Source organism: Erpetoichthys calabaricus, chromosome 7, assembly GCF_900747795.2.
Source record: "Erpetoichthys calabaricus chromosome 7, fErpCal1.3, whole genome shotgun sequence".
In the NCBI taxonomy this organism is placed as follows: domain Eukaryota; kingdom Metazoa; phylum Chordata; class Cladistia; order Polypteriformes; family Polypteridae; genus Erpetoichthys; species Erpetoichthys calabaricus.
The window spans coordinates 133,294,189-133,319,745 of NC_041400.2; the positions used below are offsets into that span (position 1 = coordinate 133,294,189).

A 25,557-nucleotide genomic window follows, 5' to 3' on the forward strand; every position below is an offset into this window, starting at 1 on the left:
AGGTAAAAATAAAGGTATATATTTCTGTTTTATTTAAACCTTTTAAGTTTGTATGCATAGCCCCATTTGGCTGTTTTAGTTTTTTTTTTTTCTTTCTTCAGTAATATTTGATCTCCTTAAAGAAAAACAGCATATGGATTTTACTTTTTTTGTATCTCTTTAGCAATATTTTAGTGTAAAAGGATAACCAGTATTTAAACCTTTTATGTTACTTTATAAAGTTATTTTACACAATGTTGAAAAATTAATAAGAAAGCTACATATTTTGGCAGCTGCTGCTTTAATTTTCAATGAAATGAAAAAAGCTCTCCAAGAGAAAACCTCAATGAAGAAGAAACAGTTTGCACTATCTAAAAAGGAGAAACCCTCATTTATAAAGGTTTGCTGCAGATGACTTAAATGAAAATAAATGAATAGTTCCTTTGTGTATAATACATATTTATCTATTTGACTTATGCCTTTATTCCAGCAACTTGCAACATCTGAGGTACAATTTGTTACATTACTTTTGTTTTTTGCAGTACAGGCAGGTGAAGTGACTTCCTCAGGGTCACACAGTGGTGTCAGTACCAGGATTTGAACTGACAAGCTCCGGGTTTTGCTGAAATATTACTGAAGAAAGAAAAAAAATGAAAAAGGGCAAATGGGGCTATGCATACAAATGTCCATCCATCCATTATCCAACCCGCTATATCCTAAATACAGGAGCCAATCCCTGCCAACACAGGGCACAAGGCAGGAAACAAACCCCGGGCAAGGTGCCAGCCCACCGCAGGGCGCACACACCCACACACCATGGACAATTTAGAATCGCCACTGCACCTAACCTGCATGTCTTTGGACTGTGGGAGGAAACCGGAGTACCTGGAGGAAACCCAGACAGACACGGGGAGAACATTCAAACTCCACGCAGCGAAGCGAACCCGGGTCTCCTAACTGGCACCTTTCGCTACACCACCATACCGCCCGCATACAAACTTAAAAGGTTTAAATAAAACAGAAATATATACCTTTATTTTTGCTTCCTTAACTTGTGGAGGGTGTATCCTGTAGCAAAGCCCTAACTTTTTTCATGAAAGCCCCTTTCAGTCAATAAGCCTTAAAAACAGGTGTAAAGCTAAACTTGCAGCACCGCTATTCAATTACACTTGCCTAACGCCTCTCTTAAGGGGAGATACTGTGGGATCTGGGCATCCGTCAAAGCACCAATCACAGGCCCGATTAGAAAGCGGGAAGCTGTGATTTGTCGTCTCCCTCCCATGTAACAATCACAGCCCGTGTTACAACGCACTATGTATGTATGTGTATATGTATATATGTGTATGTGTGTGTATATATATGTTGATATGTGTGTATATTATATATACAGTGGTGTGAAAAACTATTTGCCCCCTTCCTGATTTCTTATTCTTTTGCATGTTTGTCACACAAAATGTTTCTGATCATCAAACACATTTAACCATTAGTCAAATATAACACAAGTAAACACAAAATGCAGTTTTTAAATGATGGTTTTTATTATTTAGGGAGAAAAAAAATCCAAACCTACATGGCCCTGTGTGAAAAAGTAATTGCCCCCTGAACCTAATAACTGGTTGGGCCACCCTTAGCAGCAATAACTGCAATCAAGCGTTTGCGATAACTTGCAATGAGTCTTTTACAGCGCTCTGGAGGAATTTTGGCCCACTCATCTTTGCAAAATTGTTGTAATTCAGCTTTATTTGAGGGTTTTCTAGCATGAACCGCCTTTTTAAAGTCATGCCATAGCATCTCAATTGGATTCAGGTCAGGACTTTGACTAGGCCACTCCAAAGTCTTCATTTTGTTTTTCTTCAGCCATTCAGAGGTGGATTTGCTGGTGTGTTTTGGGTCATTGTCCTGTTGCAGCACCCAAGATCGCTTCAGCTTGAGTTAACGAACAGATGGCCGGACATTCTCCTTCAGGATTTTTTGGTAGACAGTAGAATTCATGGTTCCATCTATCACAGCAAGCCTTCCAGGTCCTGAAGCAGCAAAACAACCCCAGACCATCACACTACCACCACCATATTTTACTGTTGGTATGATGTTCTTTTTCTGAAATGCTGTGTTCCTTTTACGCCAGATGTAATATATATATATATATATACACAGTGGTGTGAAAAAGTATTTGCCCCCTTCCTGATTTCTTATTCTTTTGCATGTTTGTCACACAAAATGTTTCTGATCATCAAACACATTTAACCATTAGTCAAATATAAACACAAGTAAACACAAAATGCAGTTTTTAAATGATGGTGTTTATTATTTAGGGAGAAAAAAAATCCAAACCTACATGGCCCTGTGTGAAAAAGTAATTGCCCCCTTGTTAAAAAATAACCTAACTGTGGTGTATCACACCTGAGTTCAATTTCCGTAGCCACCCCCAGGCCTGATTACTGCCACACCTGTTTCAATCAAGAAATCACTTAAATAGGAGCTGCCTGACACAGAGAAGTAGACCAAAAGCACCTCAAAAGCTAGACATCATGCCAAGATCCAAAGAAATTCAGGAACAAATGAGAACAGAAGTAATTGAGATCTATCAGTCTGGTAAAGGTTATAAAGCCATTTCTAAAGCTTTGGGACTCCAGCGAACCACAGTGAGAGCCATTATCCACAAATGGCAAAAACATGGAACAGTGGTGAACCTTCCAGGAGTGGCCGGCCGACCAAAATTACCCCAAGAGCGCAGAGACGACTCATCCGAGAGGTCACAAAAGACCCCAGGACAACGTCTAAAGAACTGCAGGCCTCACTTGCCTCAATTAAGGTCAGTGTTCACGACTCCACCATAAGAAAGAGACTGGGCAAAAAACGGCCTGCATGGCAGATTTCCAAGACGCAAACCACTGTTAAGCAAAAAGAACATTAGGGCTCGTCTCAATTTTGCTAAGAAACATCTCAATGATTGCCAAGACTTTTGGGAAAATACCTTGTGGACTGATGAGTCAAAAGTTGAACTTTTTGGAAGGCAAATGTCCCGTTACATCTGGCGTAAAAGGAACACAGCATTTCAGAAAAAGAACATCATACCAACAGTAAAATATAGTGGTGGTAGTGTGATGGTCTGGGGTTGTTTTGCTGCTTCAGGACCTGGAAGGCTTGCTGTGATAGATGGAACCATGAATTCTACTGTCTACCAAAAAATCCTGAAGGAGAATGTCCGGCCATCTGTTCGTCAACTCAAGCTGAAGCGATCTTGGGTGCTGCAACAGGACAATGACCCAAAACACACCAGCAAATCCACCTCTGAATGGCTGAAGAAAAGCAAAATGAAGACTTTGGAGTGGCCTAGTCAAAGTCTGACCTGAATCCAATTGAGATGCTATGGCATGACCTTAAAAAGGCGGTTCATGTTAGAAAACCCTCAAATAAAGCTGAATTACAACAATTTTGCAAAGATGAGTGGGCCAAAATTCCTCCAGAGCGCTGTAAAAGACTCATTGCAAGTTATCGCAAACGCTTGATTGCAGTTATTGCTGCTAAGGGTGGCCCAACAGTTATTAGGTTCAGGGGGCAATTACTTTTTCACACAGGGCCATGTAGGTTTGGATTTTTTTTTTCTCCCTAAATAATAAAAACCACCATTTACAAACTGCATTTTGTGTTTACTTGTGTTATATTTGACTAATGGCTAAATGTGTTTGATGATCAGAAACATTTTGTGTGACAAACATGCAAAAGAATAAGAAATCAGGAAGGGGGCAAATAGTTTTTCACACCACTGTGTATATATATATATATATATATATATATATATATATATACACAGTTAGGTCCATAAATATTTAGACTGTGTATAAATATATACAGTTAGGTCCATAAATATTTGGACAGAGACAACTTTTTTCTAATTTTGGTTCTGTACATTACCACAATGAATTTTAAATGAAACAACTCAGATGCAGTTGAAGTGCAGACGTTCAGCTTTAATTCAGTGAGGTCAACAAAACGATTGCATAAAAATGTGAGGCAACTAAAGCATTTTTTTAACAAAATCCCTTCATTTCAGGGGCTCAAAAGTAATTGGACAAATTAAATAACTGGAAATAAAATGTTCATTTCTAATACTTGGTTGAAAACCCTTTGCTGGCAATGACAGCCTGAAGTCTTGAACTCATGGACATCGCCAGATGCTGGGTTTCCTTTTTTTTTTTTTTTTAAATCCAATGCCACATCTATACATACTGTAATGCATAAAAATGTGATTATCATTTCATTGCCATAATTACTTGCCTACCATTACACAACACAACAAATATAATTTTGTCAAATAAGAAATAAGAAAATTGCCCTCAAAATGTCATACACCATTATACAGGTGTACTCCTGCAATTTTACACTGAAAACCAGTTCCACTTAATTCCTAATAAAAGTCATAAAATAACTTTTCATAATGGAAACTAAGATTTTCTGCTTCTAACCTTTATCAGATAGATTTCATTAATGCTTAAATTTTTTATACTATATGATATCTGATAAATGGATGAAATGTCACACTTTTTGAAATGCATATAATCCACACCGCACATGCCATTGCTGCTGCTTGATAATACTTAATACTGAAATGTCTATTACTACCAAATTTAAGCAAGCTCTATATAAGCAGGATTACGTTTTGTGATATTAGAAGGATAAAAAAAAAGACACATGATACTTGGGGAAATTCTGAACCGAGGCTCTTCTACACCAGTCACACCCAAGACATGTGTTTGAGATTTTCATCTGTAACTTCATCTGTTTCATATTTGGATTGGAAAAGTAAGTCAACTGCCCTGTTTCAACAGATAATGAGTAACTACAAATGAAAGATTTAATATAAACATTTCTCACCATGCTGAATATTAAAATTAATGAGTAGTACTCATAGCAGCAGTGCTATTAGCATATCTGCCTTTGATATTTAAAGCACAGTAGTTTTATTTCAGTAGATGTTTTGCTGGTCTTGGTGGAGAGTAGTATTTTACCGTAACTCTGCAAATTCCAATAGTGCACACAAATTGCATTCATGGCCATTTTACTTTAATTCTTCTCTTCAGATTAATGGCAATAAATAAAATAGCAATACTTACATTGTGACTATACTAGGATTCTTCCCTGATCCATCAATGTTCCCTTCAACTTTAAAAGCTGTACCCAAAGGGCTGTATACATAGATTTCTTCTGGAGCAGGAAGTACATGATCTGGAGGAATCTAAAAATGTAAATATACAAAAAATGAACAAAGCAAAACTAAACTTTTATATGTCACATATTTGATAACAGTTATTAAAAGAATAGTTTGGACTGTAAACCTCAACTGGCATATAACTAAAACATACTAGAAATATATAAAGAACTTTACCAAAAGCCTGTCTGAAGAACCGGTTAGTCTGCTGTAGTATTGCATTCGACTGTTCATAACCGCTGCTGCAGCAGAAACTCTTTCCTGTGTATCTTCTTCCACAATATTCCTTGGCTCAACATGGAAAGGTCTAATAAAATTTAAAAAACACCATTAAGGATTACTTAGGTATTTGTTTACCATCACTAAAATTAAAATTTGTCTTTTCTGAAATTCTTTTGTGTTGGGAATGCTGTTGTTTGTTATTTCTATATTCCTTGAACTTCCATAAAAGCTAAATTTCTCCTTGGGACAGATACAGTATAATCTACCTACCTTCCTACCTAAAATGGCTAGTAATATTCTGGTGCCAAAACACCCAAGGTAAAGACCACACCTAGATGGCACACACATTTGATTAAGCCATCCAAAATTAATACATAGACTAAATAAAATCAATTTAAAAAGTCCTAGAAAATACGTTATATTTAAAACTGGACCAGGAATATCCATTACTTTGTGGCCAGGACAGTAACTTCACTAGATCTCATTTCTCCTCTGAAGACCATTCTACAATTGCTATTTTAAATGAGGAGAGGTTGGAAGCATACACTGATACAGCACGTTGCTGCACCCACCACACAACAAACCACCTCAGGATCCCAAATTAGGACCCGAGTGCAGCTTTGTAATAGGCAACACCTCAGCACCACACTGGTTTGAACAGAATGGAACAGTGTGAGGTTTCTTTTACAGTGGTTGCTACAATGACTACAACCAAATGCTTCCTGTAACTCAACATTAGTCTATAACATGAATGCAAATGAATGTTAGCCCTTTTTTTCTTACAAAACCACTCTGATCCAAATCTTAAGCATTTCATTCTTGAAAACCTAATTTCAGGTCTTGCCACAGCATTTCTCTTGAGTTTAGGTCTAGACTTTGACTAACCCCAGTCAAAAACTTTAATTCTGTTTCATCTTTTCAGCCATTCTGATGGGAATTTACTTTTGTGTTATAGATTACTGTTTTGTTGCATTAGCCTACTATGCGTTCGCTTCAGTTCACAGATGGATAACCAGATATTCTTCATATAGATGATCTGGGCGACGCCAAGGTAAGAGAATTTATTAACCTATTGATTTCGTTTGATCTTAATCAGCATGTCACCCAGCCAACAAAGGGGGCCATACGCTGGATTTAGTCATATCAAAGGGGCTTAATATTAGCGTAAAACAGATCCTGGACTTTGGTGTCTCTAATCATTACTGTATTCTTTTTATAGTAGCACTATCTGTGACTAGAACCAAAGAGAAGCATGAAGTTAAACAACATTATTTTGACACCACTGCCTCTGCCAGAGTTTCTAATATAATTAATAGCCAGTCTGAATTCACTAACTTTTCAAATGTAGGCATTAATGTAAATAATATGGTTGAGCATTTCAATGCAAAGATATGGGTTGCGGTACACCTGGTAGCACCAAAAAACATGTTAAGAAGTCATCCACGGTTGTAGTACAGTGAAAAACTGAAACAGTCTGCAAACTTAAAAAAGGGAGTGCTGTAGGGAAGAACGTCAATGGAGAAAGACTAAACTAACAGTCCATAATGAAATGCTAAAGGCTCATATAGCTAAATATAACTTTGCAGTTTGTCTAGAGAGAGAGTCTTACTTTTCTAAAATCGTCAGTACCAGTGCAGGGAATCCAAAAGTCTTATTTTCAAACATTGACTGCCTTTTAAACCCAGCTCCATTAGCACTGAAAGCATCAGAAGCTAAAAGTGAAGCTTTTGCAGTATATTTTAAAGAAAACATAAATAACATTACACATACTATAAAACCAACTTAACATAAATTTTTTTTTGAAATTCAACAAGCTCAGCATTGTGAACTAAGCTGCTTCACTGAAATTAGCTTATCTGAACTTCTTAGAATGACTCAACCAAAACAGTTCACATGTGTATTAGACCCTGTTCCTAAGAACTTCATTAAAGAAGTTTCTGATCTACTTGTCAACAATGTTCTTGACATAGTAAATTGCTCATTAGATTCTGGCATTTTCCCAGTTTCTTTCAAAACTGTTGTAATTAAGCCTCTGCTCAAGAAAAATAATCTTGATTGCTCTATATTAGACAATTATGGGCCAATCTCCAATTTCTTTTCTTTTCTTAGTAAAATTCTAGAAAAAGTAGTTTTTTGGCAGTTAAGTGATTATTTGAATAAAAATGTTATTTTTCAGTCAGATTTTAGATTAAATCATAGTACTAAAACAGTTAGTTCTAGTGCAATTAGAAAATTATTTGCAAATTAATGCAGGTGCAAATAACATATCTGTACTTGTTCTGTTGGACTTGAGAGCAGCATTCGACACTATAGATCATGATATTCTTATAAACTGGAATAGCCAGTGGGTAAGGGCCTTCGGATACTGCCTTAGGCTGGTTTAAATCATATATAACTGAAAGGAAGTTATTTGTCAGTTATGGTGACTGTGCATCAAAAATAAATGATATTTTACATAGTGTACAGCAGGGATCAGTTTTCGGAACATTTTTACTTTCACTCTATATGCTTCAAAATATAATGTAAATTACTATATCAATGATGATGATGACACAAAGTTCTATTTACCGATTGCAACTGATGACCCAGAGGCTCTAAACCCTTTAATCCAGTGCCTTACTAGTAATAACAGAATAGATGAATATGAATTTCCTTAAATTATTTATTTATTTTGGATTTTACTGATTTTATTAAAATCAAATAACATGCCATACAAATAAGTCAAGTTTTACAAAAATAGGTTTGAAAACAAATCTGTTTCGAATTTCCTTAAATTAAACAAGGAAAAAACAGAAGTGTTAGTTATTGGCAGCAATAAAAGAGAACCTTAGAAACAAAATGAATCATCTGACCCTGCGAATAATACCAGAGGTCAAGAATTTAGGTGTCATTATTGACTCTGATCGCATATTAATAATATTACCAAGACTGCTTTCTTCCACTTAAGGAACATTGCAAGGGTGTTGATCCCATAACATTTAAAGATGCCAAAAAATGAATACATGCGTTTGTATTTAGCTGACTAGATTACAGCAATGCTCTCCTATCAGGACTAGCTAAAAAGAATGTTAATCGGCTACAGCTTGTCCAGAATGCAGCAGCAAGAATTTTAACCAAAAGGAAAAAATATGAGTGTATATCCTCAATACTAATATCTTTATATTGGCTGCAAGTGTCATTTAGAATTGATTTAAAAAAAACTTCTACTTGTACACAAGGCTTTAAACAATCTTGCCCCTACCTACATCTCAGAATGCCTGTTTCCTTATGTACCAAATCGCAGTCTTGGATCTGCAAATTCTGGTTTGCTTGTTATTCGTACAACCAAGCATGAAAGAACTGGTGAGACTGCTTTCTGTTCTTATGAACCTAAAATTTGGAATAAATTACCAATACAAATGGACCAGGCTAAATCTGTGGGACATTTCAAAAAACCTGTAAATCCCTTTTTTAAGTCTGGCTTTCTAGTAATGATATCGTTATATAGTGATTATAAGTTTAGCATTTTGATGCATTAATAAGTACCTAGCATTAATCCATTGTTTGTTTTTTTTTTTTTATGGTTTTTGTCTACCATCCTGTGTGGTGGTGCTACGGCTACTCATGCATGCTCAAAGTGCTTTGTTCTTTAGTCACCTGGGGTACTAGAGGAAACGAGGAGGACTTGGAAACCTTATTATCAACTGTGCTAACTAGATCAGCTGTGCCCAGTAGAGGATGGGTGACCAGCTGGCCTAGGTCATTCTGACTTTCATGATACAGAAATTGATTACCATTAGATCTAACTACTTGATTTGCTCATTTCTCCTCCATGTCAGCTGGTCAAACTATCACATTCAGAAATCAAGAACTTCATCTATATCATAAATCAACTGAAACAGCTATGGACTGTTTTATTTGCTTTTATATTTTTTTCATTAACTTTGATAACATCAAACTTTTCTTACTCAATAGGTTGCCATGTACATATGCCTTGGTAAAAATGTAGATATACACTGTATATATTTATTTTTATATATATTAATTACATCTGGTTGTTTTATTGTCAGCCTTAATGTATAAACATTTTAATTAGAAAACCTTTTTCTGAAGGTTTATTTTGCACTTTATAGTGGTTACATTTTGCTCCACAATACGTGGTTGATTTTGTGTTTAGTATACTTACATTTATTAGAAATTGTCATAGCATTAATTAACGATAATAATCCAAGCAAATGTGGTATATATTTGTTTTTGTTGACTAGTTTGTGGAAAGCACCTAGATTTGCATGTAAATGTATGAAAAAGTGCTATATAAATAAAGTAGTTATTATTATTATTATTAATGTCCATGACACAGCAGAATCAATGGTTCTTTCAATTATTGCATGTCATCAAGGTCCTGAGTAGCAAAGTATCCCTCAACATCACATCACCAACACATTTAACTATTGCTAGGTTTTCTTTACATAGCACATTCTCCCAAAATGCCTGGGGATCAACCTGGTGGTCTCTGGCAAATGAAGAACACTTTTTTACTGAAAGTTTGTCCGATTGTGGAATTTTAAATACCAACCTTTGCAGAAGCAAGAAAAATTTGAACTCAGACTTTTTATTTTCTTGGTATGGTCTTTTGCGACCTCCTGGAAGATTTTATCCTGAACTCCTGGGGTAGTTTTGTAAGGCTGGCCACAGCTTAGAAGATTCACTACTGCTTCAAGCATTTTCAATTTAGGGACTATGACTTTCACTGTAGCTTAGTGGAGTCCCAGAGCCTTAGAAATGGCTTTGGAGCCATTTCCAGACTGTTGAATCTCAACAACCTTTTCATATGATTTCTTGAGGATGGTATTATAAGTTGCTCCTTGACCTGGGAACTTTAATTTTGATGACACATGAAATGCTAATATAGCATTTGATTTTGCATTTACTGTGCACTTTTATGAATAAGAATTGAATAATTACAATGAGTAGTCTACTAGTTTTTTTTTACATTGGTGTTTTCTAGCCACATGTAATTTTAAGCAGAAAAGTCTCTTCTTAACTCTGTGCATTTGCAGCCATCTCAAACAGGAATAAATTCTTCAATATTGTTCCTGCTGACAACAATGACATAATACTAAAAGACATTACATTTGTAGGAAGTAAGAGCAAGAACATGACAAAAAAAAGACAGCCAATGGATAATGACAGCAGCATTTCTTGGTTTTGCAATGATAAGACATAGCAAGATCAGCATAATTTTTTGGAACAATAGGGTTCTGATAAGCAAAACCAAAACTGCTGACATTCAGTTTTATCATGAGCAATGTATTAAGAAACAAGTATTAACCAGTTTACTCTTTGTAAGGGATAATGAAAATGCTGCAGTCAGAAAATTCTTTTATAAGTAAAAATATTTTTTTCTATAATTAATACTGTACTATTTATATACAACTATGTACTTTACATTTTGCAAGCAAAATTAGAATGATTGTTTTTTTTATATGTTATCCATGTCTCCTGAAGAAAACAGATCATAAGTAAAACATGTTAAACTAGTTTAAGAAAACAACAATAATGCTAATCATTGGAAAAATGATGAGCACAAGCAGATAGATGGACAAATTACTATAGTAGGTGCAAGAAAAGTAAAAAGAAGCAGAAGAGGGAGGATGAAAGTGTGTTACTTTAAGGGTCTTTTCAAAAGTCTGCTGTAAAAAACGTTAGCTAAAAAGAAAAGGTGATCACGGAAACAATAATGTTAGAGAGGTATGAAGAACACCGGCAAAAACTACACAGGTGTGTTAGGAAGCTAATTCATCATGTTACTGCTATACCCTGCTGCCACCACTCCACACAAAAATTCCTCAAAAATCGTGCCACAACAAACCCACACTGGACCCCATTTAACTCTTTAGATGTCCATGCCTCTGATGATGCTGTCATGTTGCTCTAATCCATTTTCTTTTATAAATTAATAAATATCTTCCATATGCAGGAATTTTCAGCAGCATGGAGAAAAAAAAACTCACTCACAAGTACAAAATGGGTACTTTTAAGGAGGTTTGTAAAATATTCTTCATTTCTGAGCCAAACATGAGGTTAGCTAGGTTTACTGTAATTTCAAAATATTAATAAATTGGGAAGTTTAAGACAGCTGTGGAAAGTGACGATGAATCAATTTGGTGAACAATACCATATATGTGAACTGATTGCCAGGTAAAACCTTTACTAACTCTAGAAAAACAAGAACTTAAGCAAGAACTTAAAAGAGGTGGTGTTTCACATTACAGCCAGTAACATAACATTTCAAGAGATAGTCCATTCATAATTATAATAAGAAAGGAGCTTGAAGAATGCAAATTAGAAGGAAAAAACAATTAATAAATATAAAATCTCTGAAGAGAGGGAAAACTACACTGTAATAGATTTTATTTATTCCAATACATGTTCTGAAAATTGTAACAAAGCAAAAACTACAAAGAAAACCACAAATAATACTCATCACCTCATACAACCCATATTTGCAAATTCACTGTCAGCATCTTTAATGAGAAAGTAATATCTAGGCAGTTTTGTGAGTCAAGCACAGAATTTACTTCCTTCAGTAAACTGCAAGACTCTTGTTTTTCCCCTGTAGTAATGAAATAGCTAAATGATTAATTCTCAGTTGCTTTCTATGGTTAAAATTTAAGCACTCCTATACCAAAAATTATGCTTAACTACATTTCATTCTATGACCTATGCCCATGAAACACTCTTGAGGAGTATCTGCTGTTACATGACATAAAACGTTTATCTGAAAACATCCATAAAAAATATGACATATTATAAAAATCACACAATGCAGAAATTCTGGGAAAAACCTCACACTGAGTCATTTTTACAACACTACACAAAAAATATACTTCAACAGAAACATCTTAATGTAGTATAATATTTAAGACAAAAAAGGGGAAAAAACAGTACAATAGATAAACACTTTATGCAGGAATTCAAAGGCTACTAGTTTATATTTTGGGAATGAAATATACAGTGCCTATAAAAAGTTTATTAACCACTTGTGTCAGACTTACTTAATCCAGTTCATGGTTGCAGGGGCCAGAGCTTATCCCAGGTGCTAGGCAGGAAGAAAGTCTGGACAGGTCACTAGTCCATAACGGGCAGATTCATACACCCATGCTAACTTGTGCAGCAGCCATTTTATAATCACCATTTAAATCTACTGTATACACATTCCTACTGCATGGATTGGACTATTGAACTATTCAGGATAAAATTAGAAACATTTAATACATTGTCTATATATATTCTTTATAGTTATCTCTTAACTTACCATTAAATTTATCATTTAAGTATAATGTGTATAAATTAAAAGTCCACAATGGTAGGATCTTTTTCAGACTTTGTTTCTAACACTCAGCTACTTACTCACTTTTGCTCAGTGTTATTTTTGACTTCCATTTAATCTTTAGACCTGTGGTTCACAAGCGACTTTTCTGCTTTCCAAGCAGATGATAAGAGTTAAAGAGAGAACTTGTGGAACTTGTCTGGACAGTGGAATTACCATTCCAAAGTGAAGAATACCAGAACAGATGTTTCCTTTGTGTTTATCAGAAATACAGTTCTGAAGAAAAGGGGGCTGTGGAAGGAATCATACATACATACATACATACATTCACAGGCACACATAATACAATTTAGGGTCATTCTTAGTTCAAAACCTATCTCCAGCAGGAAAAAGCAATGAACAGGGTTCCAGTCCTTTGCTGTGTCCACTCATGCGCGTGCGCACACACACACAGGACAAATTTTGAATTGATAATTCAGCCTGTACATGGAGGACAACCGAAGTAACCCCCACAAACAGGTAGAGACTATGCAAACTCCACAAAAATAAGGACCAAGAGTGGGATAACCTAAGACACTGGATCTGTGTGACAGCAGCATCACCCACTGCAACATCTTGCTCCACATACAAGAGACATTGCTGCGCACATTAGTGCAATCGACAATTGTTAATGCAGTGTTACAATGTCAATACAAATTTTTAAAAAATGTGTGTGTGTGTGTGTGTGTGTGTGTGTGTCAGGAATTTTAACCAATATACTAAAGGCCAGAACATTAAATTTCAACAAATTGTTGAATGGGTCATTTCCTTTCAATGACATATAACACCTTATTTGCCCAACTTAACCTCATAACACAGAGATTAGCTCAGGATCTTACCTGAGAAGAGGGTAAATAAATGTATGTAGTTATTAATTAATAATAATTATTAATAATTATGTAGTAAGGATTAATATCATCAGTCCAGACTTGCTAATGATCAGTCTTTAAGATATCAAGGAAAGGTCAGGAAACACCATGCAAAAAAGCTCAGCCTATTGTTATTAAGCCAGAAAAGTAAAGCTAATGAAAACGTGGAAGATATCTTACAAATAATAAACCCTAACCTCAATGAAAGGGCACAAAAATACACTAAGGCTTTCTACAAGAACACATTCTTATAGTAGATGTGTGGGATGAAATGGTGGCATCCAGGGAAAATCCACACAAAGTGCATTGAAGAATGCAAACAATGCACAGATGATGACTTCCAAATATTTATCAAAATTTCATCTTTAAAAAGTCTTTTGTTACTATAAATCAGCAAGACAGCAAACTTGAAAATAATGGGGGTTATAACTGCATTAAGATTTAATCATCCACATTACAAATAATTTAATTTAATGTAGAGACATGCAGGTTAGGTGGACTGGCATCGAATAATTTAGTCTAGTGTGTGCGTGTGTTCACCCTGCAATGGGCTGGCACAATTTTGGTCGCAATTTTTAATAGTCCTAAATAAAATAAACTGTTCTTGTAGGTGCTCCCTTAAGTTTTCTTAGTTGAATAGGTTACCATGCTAAATGTCAAGCTAACAAAAGATCAAAGGATTCTTATAGATGAAGCATACAAAATTTGAAAAGGTATTACGTATATTATGGGAGAACTTTAAGAGGTACAGGAAATACATATCCACCAGGATATATATAAATGTATAAATATAAATGTTATATAAAGGCACATTTGAATTAATAGTCATGTAGAAAAATGTTTATGAGACCAATATAGAGCCTCAATTCCAGAACATATGCTCTGTCCAAGCCAACACACCTCATCACCCAAAGAGTACAGTGCATATTTGTCAAACATGGTGCTCGCAACATCATGCTCTGGAGCTGCTTCACTTTAGTGATAGTAAAGACTAGATTCAAGATAGAAGGAAAAAATGCAGATATTGGGAGGGTTTCTTTTTTGGCTGAACTGTCTAAACTCTGGTGAAAAGTGGAAGTTAAAGAATGTCACTTTTCTAAATGACAAATAACTGTATATGAAGCACACGACAATCTCAACCAACCAATGGCTATTTGTTTTTAATCATATACAAAATATATATACACATAGGATATCCCCTTACAACCTGACTGAGCTTCAACTCTCCCTTAAATCCTGGGAAAAAGCCAGGTGTGCTAAACTGTTAGTGATCTAACCAAATAGACTTACTTATTAATCAAGGCAAAAAACACTTCTACAAAAAAATATTTAACAATTGTAAACTTGTGCAACCAAGTCCAACCCATTTTATACTGTTTTTTGTCTTAAAAATGATGTTTTTTTCACTTACAAATGACTATTAGAAGGTTAAAAAAAGATCCAACATGCTTTGTACAATAAAGGTGAAATTTCAGCTAAGGTGTGTAGACTTGATATTCGCTGCACATACAGGATGCGATTTATAATAAAAACCAATGCATAAGCATGTTCTTACCGTTTAGATTTAGGGTCAAGAGAATCACATCCATTCCGATCTGCTCCAGCATAGCTCTCATTTGCCCTGTACTGGTCTAGCAGTGGTTTGAAATCACTTTCCATTCTTATAAACTTTGGTGAAAACTTAAATTCCAGCAATGTTTCTTTTGATAAACCCAACCTATACAAATGAAGGAGAAAAGTCAATATCTTGATCATATCAATGATAACAGTTATTACACTGTTAGCTGCATAAATGTACCATTCTGCATAAAATGCTGATATTGTTGATTCACCCCGTACACCAAGTTTGATTACAGATGTGTTAAAATAATAATAACTGATCCAAGTAAGAGTCCAAGACAGGATATTATGAAGAAAGTTGAGTTTAACAATGGCATTCTGAAATAAAGAGACATTCTCAAATGCAGAGACATACTAACTTTTGAAAGGCAAAAAAATAACTCTATTAGTGCCTTAACTCAATTAAACATTCAATGAGACAGCATTACTAATTACTGCACAACTCTACTGCCTAGAAATAATAAACATCCAAGTTTCATTCCTTATAAACAGCATTGCCACTCCTCACTTACACACAGAGTTAGACCTATTGTTCAGGTTGTTCTCCTCACCTATTAATGTATTAGCAAAATCAACATCATGTTGCTATTTGGCAACTCTAAATTGGCCCAATATGATCAAAATGGAGTGTGGGGATATACGAATATGAACCAGCTGAGTGGTGTTCCATCCTGGACTGGTTTCTCTGCTGTACTCCATGCTGCTAGGATAGGCTATGGCTCTCCAACCAGTAACTGAAAAAATGGAATGGATTATATGATAGTATTTAAAAATACTAATAGTAAACAAAACTCATTAACCCTTCTGCTAATATGAATGTCATGCAGAATATAATGCTGATTTTTAAAACTTAAAATTGTATACATTCCTCACAGCTGGAATGGTACTGCCAAGTACAGCAGACGTGAAACCTAACTGTATCTTAAAGACATAAATAAGTGGTTCTTATACTGAAAGGTGAAGTTTATTGTATGTAAAATCCCTCTTTGAACAACAAGTTTCATTTCACATAAATTTTTCATCCGTCTTACGTAAACAAAGGTATTCAAAATATATACTGTATATGCAATGTAAAACTTACCATTTTTCTGTTGTCCCTTGGAAACTGGTAGTAGATCATTAGTAATCACTTTCTGTGAAGAAGACCGTTACCTCCACTTTTCCAATACAACCTTAAGTAGAGTAACCAAAAAATAAAAAATAAACAAATAAAAAATAAAGTTGATGTAATAGTAATAAAGTAGACAAGAACATTGGAACATTCTCACCTGCTTTAAATCAACTCTACAAATTGCTTTGTAGGTTCTATTGATTTTAAAAAATTTAACATTAAGGATGAAAACTGAAAATTTTAAATATTATTATCTTCAGATCACAAGATTTCCATTGTCTTGCTTTAGTATTCTGAACAAGAAAGTACAGTTAATATTTAAACTGGAATTCAATTATTCGAACGAACTGCATTGGCTGATGGAAATATTTGTTCTGTTGACCTCTTTCATGTACCTAGCCTTATGCACTCCAACCGAATGTGAACTTTTTGTTTATCTGCTGAATATATTATATATATATATATATATATATATATATATATATATATATATGCACACATATAGACACACACTTTTTTATTTTTATTTATTTTTTTTTTTAAACTTAACCCCTCAGCTCCTTTCCTCTAAACCATAAACCCAAAATGGTTTAGTTAACATGGGACTTTATATTTATTTACTTACATGCACATAGGCAGTTTCTGCAGATATTCATATGAACAATACTTATGTGCAATATGGCGTCTTTTCCCCAAGAAGTTTTTTTTTTCTTTCTGAAACTGGCATCACACTAGTTGTTGTTTCCCCATTTCCACCTAGTCTGTTTTATATTCCATTGCAAGACTTGCATTTAAGTAGTCCTTTATTTCTTTAAATAACTCCCATTGCTATTTTAATCTCTTGTTTCCGTATTATTGTGCAGTTTGCTCTCCAATATAAAGCATGAAGCACATCGCTAGGAAAGAAATATATATGCAAAATAACCGATCACTGATAGGTTCAGAATGTCATTAATGTTACATGTACAGAGTACAGTAAAATTCCTATTGCAATGTGCTGTTACTGTTACATTATTTAATGTTACTTTTGCATTTTTAAGCTCAATTTTTTGATCTGAGGACAACACTTTCCATAACTCCTTGGATTCAATGTTATAATAAAACACCCTTGATTGGTATAATCTACTTTTTCATTCTACTGATATTTAAGAGTTGCTAAAACAACATGGAAAGGTCATCACCATTACAACAATTACAAAGGATTTACTTTAAGGACTATTCAAAGATCAGAAATCTAAAGTGAAAGAAATAATATGGTCTCGTAAGTTCAAATTTAGGGGTTTAGAAATCAGACTCTGTGAACAAATCAAGTGGGAACCATAATACTAAATTAAAGTCTGCTTAAAATTGAAACAGAAAAAAGAAAAACATGCATACAATGACAGTATTAGTATTTTTTTTCTCAACCAGAAAATTACCACATAAATAAAATTACTCACTTGTGAAAAAAATAAAGCTATATTTGTAAAATTACTGACAAGATAAAGTGTTTCAGTGACTTCCAATTACACACATTATAGAAGTATTTTGGAGCTGCCTTTAAAATATCTGGAAAATTAAGTACTAGCAACCGAACCAACATATTGTAAACTGCAGTAACCATATAAACATTTGGACCCACAATGACTACCAATGTACTTTTCAAAGTTTAAAACTATTCGAACTTCATTAGCATGCTAAGACTAAGACTAAGAAGTCCTAAATATTTTCTGATAAGGTATCCATGCATTATTTATTAAAGGAAAAATCAAGAATAATGAATGACCGTCACAAAGCTTTTTTAGCATACGTTGGTGTGTAAAATATGTATTCATTATTGTGTCTGTTCAACAGGAAACACCTACAGTATGGTGTGGAGTGGAATTATGCTAGTATCCTTTTCCCAGACATGAACACAAACAGATTCATCCCTTCGCAGAGAGCAAGCTTTTTGGGCTGAATGGCATATTCTTGTCACAACAGTTCCATCGCAAGGCCTACTGATGTACACACCGAAACTCTAACTACTATAGAATGGCCAATTAACCTAACAAGTAAGCCTGTGGGATGTGGGCTAAAATTAAAGTAGTCCACATAGACATCGACAATCCATACAGACATTATTTGAACATGCAGCCTCCATATAGACTGAAAGTGGGTACAACATTGCTAAGCACTAGACCCAAATACCACCTGGTTTAAATTACAGTAAAACAAAAAGAAAAAAAATGCTCCGCTACCAAACTGGATAACACCTTCCAGCACATTTCCACTAAAAAAGTGAGTTAATCAACAGGGAACCATATATATGACAAATGCACCTTAATGTTAAGTGGAACATGAGTACATTAAGATGAATCAAGTGTAATAATAAACCCACATGGTTCCTGTAGTACAAGCGGATTATAGAACATTAGGCCAGTTTTCTTGAGAACAAACCATTCCGCTCAAAATATTTTCCAATCTTATTCACCTAATTTCTCCAAAATAACTGAGTTTTGAAGGTACTTAAATTCCTACTCTCTAATACACTACTTGGTATTTTATTCTATGTGTCAACAGTACCATTTGATGCAGACGTAAGACTAGGATATCAAGTATGCCCTATGGAAGAATCTATCATAGTTCCTTTAGCTTTTTTGCTTTCTATTAGCAGTGGAAGGCAATGACACAGACACCAACATTTTTTAACTACTACTCAGAGATTATACGGTACAAAAGATGTGGTTCTAACACTGGGGTAGTATAATCTCCAATATCATCACCTTTAGACAAAATTCCATTTGTATGAGGCCACTAAATGCAAGTATCAGTAATTTTTGTCTTGCCACCCAGCCCTTTCCACTCAGTAATACTACTTTGTGAGGAATACTTTAACGCTGCAGATAAACAGCCTGTTGCAACTATCAGGATTGCCCTTTGTGGCTATTTTGATACTTTTATATGTAAAAATCAAATATAGAAATGGATCAAACAAAACACTTTAACCTGACAAAGTGATGTACATTTTATTCAATCAACAAAATTTTTCAAATCTTAATGACCTAACACTAAAATTGCCAAAAAGCAAATCCATGATTTGTTTGTTTTGTTTTCCCCCATCTCCGCTGTGTCTTTATTTCTTTCACAAGTGTAATTCCAATTCATCCTAAGTGCAACACAGGTATACATGTGTGTTCAGGTCATCGCAACACTAGAACAAGATAAAACAAGATGCAGTGGAACCTCGGTTTGCGAGCATAATTTGTTCCAGAAACATGCTCGTAGTCCAAAGCACTCGTGTATTAAAGCGAATTTCCCCGTAAGAAATAATGGAAACTCAGATGATTCGTTCCACAATCCAAAACTATTCATATAAAAATGATTAATACAAAATCTAAAGTAAAAATACATAAAACAAATTAACCTGCACTTTACCTTTAAAAACAATCATGGCTGGTGTGAGTGAGTTTCTAAACTCTTGTGGGATTCCACCCAACGGGACGACACACGGAAGAGCGTCCCAAAGCAATCGCAGTCTCCCAGCGCTGTAGCAGTTCGCCATAAAAGCGAATCCGAAAAGATCGCGGACATGCTATAAGCGCCTGCCGTCGGTGGGTGATACAAGGAACAAGGAACATTATAAATGCGCAGGGCACAGTATTATTTGGCCACGGCACTGCCTGACTGCTGTGTCTGTGTATAGGAGAGTGGCAGATCCCGCTACAATAAATAACAGCGCTGTTGCTGTTTCAAGCTGAATAAAGCTGGTGTTGCTAAAGTACTGAGACTCAGCTTCGTGTTTTGGGGTGCAAGACGAGGACTCGCACATCACAGCGCACACACACACAGTCACAATGGTGTAGTAAACAGTGTATGCACTTATGGATGTTGACTATATGAATGAGACACGTTGACTAAAACGGAGAATAGGAGATGATTGCCTACAATCCCGCAGCGAGAGAGAGAGAGAGAAGAACCATCAGCTCAGTTGTGATCACATGATGCTCAGCAGACAAAGCGTATACATACTACTCATATTGCAAGACCTCGCTCTTTTATCAAGTCAAAATTTATTAAAAATTTTAGCTCGTCTTGCAAAACACTCGTAAACCAAGTTACTCGCAAACCGAGGTTCCACTGTATCTTGTTTTACCAAATACCAGTATACCAGTATGCAAATTTCTCATGTTGATATGTGCATCCCTGATCAAGCCTCCTTTTTTCAATATTTGTTATTTTCTGCCCTGTGCTGCCTTGAACTTTGATTTGCCAAATTCAAATAACATAACCTCTACGTAAAAAATTCAAAAACACACATCACAAAAAAACATTCTTTAGTAACTCCAATTTCAAATGTTGGAAATATCCTTCAAACAAGAAATCTCATCATTGTGAAAAGTAATTAGAACACACAACATCCACACAGATTTAAAAAACTGGAGTTTTCCTAACAAAGCACAACTTTGCAAAGTTACATTCTTATCTTAAAAAATGCCATGAAAGCTCTTTAAAGAAGAAAAATCTTTGAGAGTTTAGTATATTACATACTAAACTTTTTTTGTGTCATACCTCTATAATTTATTGCAGCTACTTAGGCAGCCATCATGTCTTTTTTACATTCTCCTATCAAATAGCACATCACACTCGGCACATAATTGAGCAATGATTTCTTGATGAAAGATATACAATGCTTGTTCCACAAAAATATATTTTGAAATAAAGTTTTGGCAGTTGAATGCATGGTCCTCTGCCTGCTTGTTGCTCAGCTAGAAATTAAAAGGCAGTGCAGTGATAAATGCTGGCTTGTGAACCACCTTTGCAAACTTTGCTTGTTGTCCCAAAGATCACATTTTTTTCTTGGTACCCTTGATACCTCTCATACTCAAAAGACATATTGGTTAGGCTGATTGACAACTCTAAGTTGCCAGGAATGAGCAAGTGTAGGTTTCTGCACAATTATTCCCTAAAATGGAATGACATCCCATCCACAGTGGGTTTGTTACCCAATATAATACCAGGATAGAAAGACAGTTTACTTTTGCTAATATTGACTTGAAACAGTCTACTCTTCATGAAAACAGTGTCACACGTGCACTTTTCATCTTTTTAATGTGAAGATGGAAACCTCATGAGGTAGCTAAACACAAAAAGAAAAAAAAATACTGCAGTTACCATAGGTTTAATGCTGCTTTATCTCGTCTCCTATTTTCCTTAATACCGAAGAAGTCAGCAAGAAAACAGATACATCACTAACTAGGAGCATATTCAGCCCACATGACAAGGCTGGATATAAAAAACTCACTGTGCTAATTAAATGAAGCAGAATACAGTAAGATGTCCAATAAAAACTTTATACATGGTTGCTTGAGTTATGTTAAACAGCACCAAACACTTCACACATAGGTGTAGTAAAACAATTTTAGATACATACATATTTATGAGGCATTTAAATAACTAGCCAAAATGTCACAGTGACTCAGACATGAGATTTCAAACAGTACTCCAACTCCCTAACTACCAAACAGGCCTCACTGCCTAATGAAACACACAGTGGAAACACTAACAAATCAAAATTTTGTAATTCAGGAAACTAAAATCAACATTTGCAATATGTTACTGTTATACATATTCAAAATATGTTCAAAGTAAAAACATTTAAGGCAAAATGAAAACAATATTATCTGCTAATTAAAGCAGTGTTAATATTTTAATGTGCAATAGAGAACAATATTATTCAACCTTAGAAAAGACATAATACTTTCATCACAATAATTGTAATACTTTTATTCAATGGATCATGGATATTGAATGTTTTTCAAAAACATTTCCAAAAAACAGAATGTAACTGTTGAGTTTTTGCTTTTTAATAATAGCTTCTATGCCTAGCTCACACTTGAACAACTTTCTTAAATGTTCCAAGGTTTTTTAATCCATCCACCTATTACTTATAATGTTCTCTCATCCCTACTTGTATCAGGCACAACCAACAATTTCCAGTCACAGCTTTGAAAGGTGCCAAAGTTCCTGAGTGTTTACCAGAGTGCAGGATGAATCAAGTAACAGGATACTGTGAAAACCTGATCCACATGGGGATATGCAGGCTCCCCATAAACTCTAGGGACTATGCCACAGCACTTATTCGTAGTCATGTGTGATTAGAGGATACAAGTGACATACTAGTAGTCATTTTTCAAGACTTTATCCTTAAGTGAAGATTAAAAGTCCTGAGGGACAAAAAAACTAAGAAAAGCTGGTGATTACCAATTTCAGAAAGATATTTAATACTGCTTAAGGCGGCACGGTGGCGCAGTGGTAGCACTGCTGCCTCGCAGTAAGGAGACCTGGGTTTGCTTCCCGAGTCCTCCCTGCGTGGAGTTTGCATGTTCTCCCTGTGTCTGCATGGGTTTCCTCCAGGTGCTCCAGTTTCCTCCCGCAGTCCAAAGACATGCAGGTTAGGTGCATTGGCGATCCTAAATTGTCCCTAGTGTGTGCTTGGTGTGTGTATGTGCCCTGTGGTGGGCTGGCACCCTGCGAGGGATTTGTTCCTGCCTTGTGTTGGCTGGGATTGGCTCCAGCAGACCCCCGTGACCCTTTGTTAGGATATAGCGGGTTGGATGATGACTGACTGACTATTTAATACTTTCTCTTAAGGTTAATAAAGACTTTCATTTGGTTGGATATACTCAACAACATGAAGTAATAGTTAATTGCCATAAAGTAGTTTAAAGGGAAAGAGAGAGGGAGAACAAAAAGTTCAACATCAACTTTATAGCTGTTACTTTCAGTTATCCTTTTACAATACTAGTCATCATTAATGTACTGTAACTGCAAAACACCACCACATCATTCTTTTCCTGTTCTCTTTTACTTTTCTAAACATATCAAGGTGCTAAATTAACTAAAAGCAGACTGTTTATCACACAACTTGCTTGAATCTCTATGCTCCTTATGTCCCTGCTTCTTTAGATATTTCTATGTAAAAATAGACTTTCCTAGAGTAATCCCCATATAAGCACAGAAGATCAGTAAATCAGATGACTTCAATATCTACCTAAAAAAGACTAACAGGGAAATGTGTAGACTCGAGCTAAATAACATATCACCTTCCAAAATCATGAGAATAAGTAACAGTAGGAGGACTTGTTTTGCAAGCCAAAACATACAGTATTCAAGTCAGACAATTGAGTGATATATCCATAAATGCCAAATCGATTTTGTGGTATAAAATTGTTTTGTTTTTGTTGCTTTCAAATTAACTTTTCCATTTCAAACATTATTGACAGCAATATTCCCATCAGACACCTCTACTTTACTTTTATTAATGCTGAATTTCCACTCAATTGAAGCTGCCCTAAATATGGATTCCTGTCTTTTACTAAACAGTTACATGTAATGCGCAGGAACTGAACCCAGATTTCTTGTTTGAAAGGCAAACATTCCACCATATCATCACGACAATCTGCACACTGCGACTTATTTGTCAACAGATCACACTGTAATTTTTCATAACAACTGTTGTGACCAAGAAGTGAAAATTGCACGTCAAACGCCTGACTTGTAGTAAGGTGTATCTGCGTGTCAAATTTTAAGTCCATGGCTTTGAAAAAAAAGCTCTGCATAAAAAATAAACAAACCATCAGATATTGTGCTTTACAGAGTGTGATTGATTAATCAAATAAAAACTCCAGTTGACAACATTTTACCGAGCATACATGTCGATCTTTGTATTTATTTGAAACTAACCTGGAAAATGCTCAAATGTTATAAACTCATTTCAACTCAATCAACAAATCAAAGGGCACATGATTCCTGACAGCTCAGCCGTAACAAGACATGTTTATCCGAACTAATACTTGCCATTTTAACAAATTCAGCTGGTAATAGTTGTCGGTACAACAAAAAACAGCAAGATCGCCCAGTAATAGCAATAACTTTTAATCCGATCTTATCTATGTAATAATGAAATCAAACAAACACAACCTGTTTACAGAAAGCATAACTTCCTGATTCAGCTAAACAATTACTTTTCAACAGCGCCGAAGGACACCGCGTCTAAACGACGTATCATTAGCCGAAACGAAAGACTACCTCCTTGCAAGACGCAGACATTCACATGTTTTGGTGGTTTTTGCTCTTTGTAGTGAAGTTTCCTGTTTGATCACTAAACAGCCTAGATTATGGCGTTTCGCCAGGACATTATGCAGTTCCGATTTCTTTACAAAAAAACGTTAAATCTTACAATGACAACATGCCATCCGCCTACAGTCGCGGATAAAGAGATGACTCACTTTGTGGAAAGCAGGCGACATATGTCGCGAGTTTAATGATGGGTTCACATAGGCTCAGCAATATTGCTATTTTTACAGCACAAGCTGGGCCTATACCGTAAATAACACGTGAAGTGTACGGAAATTCCTTTCTAATCTAGGAAAACACTTTTTTGCCTTTAAACATTAAGGTAATACAGCGCGGCTTCCCGCTTATTTCAAATGTACAATGGAATTCACAATTTGACAGAAGCTAGGAACATGATGATACTTTTGTGCGATTTGCATGGTAGATCGTGAAGAAATTCATGTTCTGTGCACAAACACGACAAAATAATATCTCTGACAGACTGCAGTTCGCGTTAACTGTTAAACATTCAACACCTACCGCCCTTTATTTTATTGTAAAAGACACTCCGAATATCTCATCCCTTTAAAACTAGCTTCTTATAATTTGTAAATACTAAGCACACCGATAAACATTCACAGCGGCAGTGTTATTATCATTTACCTGAAGTAGCAAATCCCCTAAGTAAGAGGAAATCTTCACCCAGACAAGCAGCACCTCAGTCTGAAAACAAGAACCGATGCAAATATTTTACGCGTTGGCTTGTGGGAGTTGTAGTGTTTTAAACAAGCTGACGTGATTCCCTGTCTGGCTCTGCAAAGGTGCCAGTCAAATTCAGAACTCGCTGATGTTTCACACTCAGCTCGTGAAGGAACGCGCTTAGCGCGTACCTTCCTACGGATGACTGAAAGGTCCAAGCTACGTCTCGTTAGAAACGTAATTGAGCCCAGAAATAAACGCGCTTGGCACTATCTACTGCGAGCTGTTACAGAGTAACGCTCCAGAATTTATCTTTGAGTGAAGAATCATTATATGATTCTATATAAGGAATACTACGGACGAAGAAAAATTATTTTATTTCACGTGTATGACATAAAACCCCCATGTTTTAAAGAGAGCT

At 35.4% G+C, this 25,557-nt stretch overlaps 1 protein-coding gene across 4 annotated transcripts in view; it reads right to left on the reverse strand.

Annotated features, from left to right (window-relative positions):
• The window catches only part of slc38a9 (solute carrier family 38 member 9), a 53,082-nt gene extending 27,778 nt beyond the window's left edge, over positions 1–25,304 (reverse strand). The window contains exons 1-6 of one of the 4 annotated variants that reach the window (XM_028805403.2): positions 25,101–25,296; positions 16,332–16,422; positions 15,802–15,984; positions 15,186–15,347; positions 5,366–5,495; positions 5,094–5,215 (exon numbers count right to left, since the gene is read on the reverse strand). In XM_028805403.2, coding sequence (XP_028661236.1) covers positions 5,094–5,215; positions 5,366–5,495; positions 15,186–15,289 — 356 coding nt within the window. In that variant the 5' untranslated portion in view covers positions 15,290–15,347; positions 15,802–15,984; positions 16,332–16,422; positions 25,101–25,296. Of the gene's footprint in view, positions 1–5,093; positions 5,216–5,365; positions 5,496–15,185; positions 15,348–15,801; positions 15,985–16,331; positions 16,423–24,302; positions 24,322–25,100 lie in introns of those variants that run through there. The other 3 variants (XM_028805404.2, XM_051929587.1, XM_051929588.1) reach the window with 3 other exon arrangements.
• Between the last annotated feature and the right edge of the window lie 253 nt (positions 25,305–25,557).